This window comes from Chrysochloris asiatica, unplaced genomic scaffold (assembly GCF_000296735.1).
Source record: "Chrysochloris asiatica unplaced genomic scaffold, ChrAsi1.0 scaffold00125, whole genome shotgun sequence".
NCBI classification, from domain to species: domain Eukaryota; kingdom Metazoa; phylum Chordata; class Mammalia; order Afrosoricida; family Chrysochloridae; genus Chrysochloris; species Chrysochloris asiatica.
Window position 1 is genome coordinate 8915894 of NW_006408643.1, and position 4322 is coordinate 8920215.

Genomic DNA, 4322 nt, shown 5'->3' on the forward strand with positions numbered 1-4322 from the left:
GACGACGCGGCCGCCGCGCTGCGCCTGGCTCTTGGCCAGCTGTCCCTGTTGGGGCTGGGGGCCGCGGAAGACGAGGATGACGAGGGCGCGGGTGGTGGCGACGGCAGTGCAGGCGGCGCGGACGGCGGGGCCGCGCTGGAGCCCGTGCCCCCCGACGGGCCCGAGATCGGTGCGCCCCTGCCTGTAGTGGCCCAGGTGGGGGCGCTCCCTGCGCCGCTGCAGCTGCTGGAGCCCGACGTGAGTCCCCCGCCACCGCCTGTGCCGCCCCTGCCGTCGCCGCCCGACGTGTTCGTGGGCTTCGCGCCGCACCCGTTACTAGCCGAGCAGATGAGCGTGATCGGCAGCCGCAAGAAGAGCGTGAACATGACCGAATGTGTTCCGGTGCCCAGCTCGGAACACGTCGCTGAGATTGTGGGCCGTCAGGGTGAGTGACCGCCGTCAGAGGCCCGGTGCCCAGTCGTGCGCGCCACCGGCCCCTGACACGCCCTGGCCTGCCCAGCGTGGTGGCCGCCTTTGTGCCTTTGTCCTGCAACCGGCCGCCGGGAAAGCCGGCGCGGCCCGTGCTCCTCCCTCCGTCCCTCCCCTAGGCGCCCGCCGCTGCCTTTGTCTGCGCCGCCTCGGGCCCCGTGGGCAGCGCCCATGCTGCCCGCCTGCCCTCAGTGGCTCTCCCAGGACGGGTGCGGGGAGGTAGGTGCACTGTGCTCAAAGCAAGCGTGGCCAGCCAGCTCCGGTCAGGGCGCACAAAAAAGGTCCCTGTTCGGGGCTAACCTCGGGGGATAAGACAGGAGACCCTCTGTGAAACCGAAGTCAGGGGCTAGGGATTTGGGAACACGTTGAGGGACCAGATGCACAAGTGCGGGTCTCAGCAGTGGCATTGTCAGCGTGTCCCGGTGGCCACCCCATTGTTCCCTTTGTTAGCGAGGTAGCTGGTTGAGGTTTGCAGGTGACATCAATCCCGCTGCTGCTAATTGGCCTTGGAGGGGCAGGACTGTGCCGGCAGTGGGCAGTGCTGGAGGAAGGAGGGGTCGCGAGAACACACACCCCCTACCCACACACCTCTATTCTCAACTTTCTCCTGGTCACACTTCCAGCTATCTGCTGTTTGACTTGAGGTGGGGCCTGGGCGGGGCTCTAGTGGAACTTTTGGACACTCAGTTACGATGGGGTAGGGGTCAGGCAGAGAAGCGTCCTGAAGTCACCCTTACCACAGACAGGATGGGGACCACAGGGACCACTACCTTGTGCAAGCAGCAGGTGTTCCCTTGTTCCAGGTGGCTGGGGCAGCTTGGCTGGCCAGCTCCCATCCTCAGGGATTCAGGTGGTCCATCGGGATACCTGTGGACTCATGAGGCAAGCCCAGCCCACATAAAGGAATCTATAGTGGGGCAGGCCACTCTGGGCCTTGCTGACCATCCCAAGGGGCAGGTACAGCACTACTCTGGGTGGACAGTTCCCTCCACCACCCTGAGGCTGGCATGTCCTAAGTATCCATGAGCCCAGAGTCCCCAGGATGGTGGGTCTGTGGTAGACAGCAGTGGGAGATGAGAGCATGTCTTTGTGAGTGCCCACCACCCAGTACTTGAGAGCCCTTTGAGATGCATGGGGTACCCTGGACCCCTGGCCTCAGGCCACTCTCTGGCATCTGGATTGGGGACAAGGGACGCCATGCTGGAGGGGAAGGATGGGTCTGGCAGGTCCAGCAGAAACCTAAGAGCTCAGTGTGCCAGCCCGGGAGACTAGACTCGGGGCCAGCACCCTCCTCCGGGGTTTTGTGAGGTTTCTCGGCCGAGAACTGGCTGCAATTCCTGCTCCAGGCCAACTTTTAGGATGTATCTCCTAGTTGAGGGGCATAGTAGTAGCGAAGTCAGCAGCCCTGTGCCTCCCTAGCCCTAGAACCTTCTATTGCTCCCAGTTCTCAAGTGTATCCTTCAAGGCTACTTGTATTCCAGGTCAGCCCACTCCTTTCAGTCACCACCTCACCCTACTCTGGGGGCCCCGGACCTGAAGCCAGTTCTATGCCTTCCTGATGTTTTCAAATCCCAGGTGCAGGGCCGCACCTCCTTGAAGAGTACATGGCCTCTCTTGCCAGACCAAAGGTGCAAGATCCTTTTCCCAGCCCCTGGTTAGCCAGTTAGACCAGGGTCTTCCAGCCTGGGCAGACGGGAGAACTTCTGTTCGGATCCATTCTCTTTGCTCCCAGGGCCTAAGCAGACCCTAAGACAACCCTGGCTGAGAGGAGTGTTCCCTTGTCACTGGCTGTAGTCTCTCACTTGCCAAATCTTTACATCACTGTGTGTTGGGTCCTGGGGCAGCCTCTGTTTCACTGAATTCCCCACCATATCCCCAACAAGATTTTCCTCCTGAGTCCCGCATGGGGACGAAGGGGAGGTAACGGCTTTGTCTGTGCTGCTGGGGGCACGGGTAGGGGTGGCAAGGAGATTGGGAAAGAACTTTCTATCTCCCAAAGCTGGGGCTCAGGAGCACTTGGTTCAGGATACGGAAGAGTGAGTGTGGTCCTTTTCACAGACAGGCAAGATTAGGGGCGGGTAGATAGATCTGTCCTGCCAGCTCAAGGTCATCTGGGAGACAGCTCCTGCCCCTGCTGCCCACTGGCTGTGGGTTGACCCTCCCCCAGGCCCTCCTCTTCTCCAGCACCCTGGGGGCAGGGAGAGCAGGGTTGGCAGTGGATGCTTGGTCTCGTTTGGGTGTGTAACTTTGTTACCGAGCCTGCAGCTTGGCAGGTTTTTAATGAAGGATGAATGATGTTAGAGATGTTCGGTCTAGGTCCTTTCCTCATTGCTGTTGGCACAGGCTGCTGGGAGGTGGTCTCCCATGAGCACTGGTCTCTGCTCCGAACCCTTCTGCCACCCTTGGCCTAGCTCCACCTTGCAGGCCTAGGGGCTGGGGACGGGGCCTGGGGATGGGCACTAGTGGAGATGAGGCTTCCTGGGAGCCCGCTGCACACCAGGCCCTGAGGTGGGGGCCTTGTGGGTTATAGTGTGAATACCCCGTCTGTGCCCTGTGAATGAATGGTGAACAAGAGGGTTGGCTCCCTGCTACCCGAAATGTGGTCTTGTGGCTAGCTGTGTTCCAGGATCACCTGTACAAGCCACAGACCCTGGGGTGGCTGTGTTCGCCATCAAATGCCGCAGGGCTGCCCCTCACCCAGTTTCCCAAGGGCTTGGGACCCACCTCACAGGCTTCCCTGCCTTGTGGGGGTCTTAGAGAGTATGGAGCATGGGGCCCAAGGGGCTCAGAGAGGCAGAGCCAGGCTGCTGGGCTCCAACTGTGTCCTCAGAGGCCTCCAGGAAATTCTGCCTGCGGCTGCAGCATGAAGGACTATCAGGCCCCTCATCACTGCCCCAGGGTCCTCTCAGTCCCCCCAGCATTGCCACATGCTCACATCTCCCTCTTGAACACTTGTCACCTCTTATGACCCACACCCATGGGCCCCGTGACCTTGAATGGGTTTCTGTCCCTGGACGGGGCATACTGGCAGGGAGGAAGGACGAACCTGTGTTGGCAGCCTCCACAGTGGTTCAGTAACATGTGAACCAGGGCTCCGCCTCCCTGCTCCAGCACTGATTAGAACCCTACCCTCTCTTTGTGCCTCACTTTCTCCCTGTAAAATTTTAGTTAGCACTGCTAGCTGAAAGGTCAGCAGTGTGACTCCAACCAATAGCACCACAGAATAAAGGCCTGACAATTAACGCCCATAAAGATGACACCTAGGGAACACTGTCACCTGGAGTCAGTGGGTCAGAATTGACTCGATGGCACCGGACGACAACACAGTGGGCCTGCTAAGTAGACTTTCTGGGCTGTGCTGAGCTTCAGCTGTCACACCCAGTGCCACCCAGGGGCTCAATCAGCCCTACCCACACTAACTTGGGCCCCCCTTTTACAGGAGGAGAAACTGAGGCAGGGAAGGCCCTTTGAGTACCCAGTGTAGTCCCTGAGCCTCAGGGAGGTCAGTGCAAGACCTGGGCTGACAGACTACTGTGTGTGGTGCAGTCAGGACTGAGAAACTAGTATATGAGGTACAGTCAGGGTGGGCCTCCTGGAGGAGGTGGTGGTGCAGTCAGGGCCGAGAGACTAGTGTATGAGGTACAGTCAGGGCGAGCCTCCTGGAGGAGGTGGTGGTGCTGGGCTCAGAGACAAATGAATGTCTAAGGTTCAGTCACGGGGAGTTCCTGGAGAAGGTAGTGCTGGGCTGAGAGACTAGCATCTGAGGTTCAGTCTTGGAGTTCTTCCTGGAGAAGGTAGTGCTGGGCTGAGAGACTAGCGTCTGAGGTTCAGTCTTGGAGGTCTTCCTGGAGAAG

At 59.8% G+C, this 4322-nt stretch overlaps 1 protein-coding gene across 1 annotated transcript in view; it reads left to right on the top strand.

The window, feature by feature from the left end:
* Positions 1 to 6: 6 nt before the first annotated feature.
* Positions 7 to 4322, top strand: part of MEX3D (mex-3 RNA binding family member D) — a 7703-nt gene continuing 3387 nt past the window's right edge. Inside the window, exon 1 of the mRNA XM_006868987.1 lies at positions 7 to 424. Within this exon, the coding sequence (XP_006869049.1) occupies positions 328 to 424 (97 nt within the window). The 5' untranslated portion in view covers positions 7 to 327. The remainder of the gene's footprint in view (positions 425 to 4322) is intronic.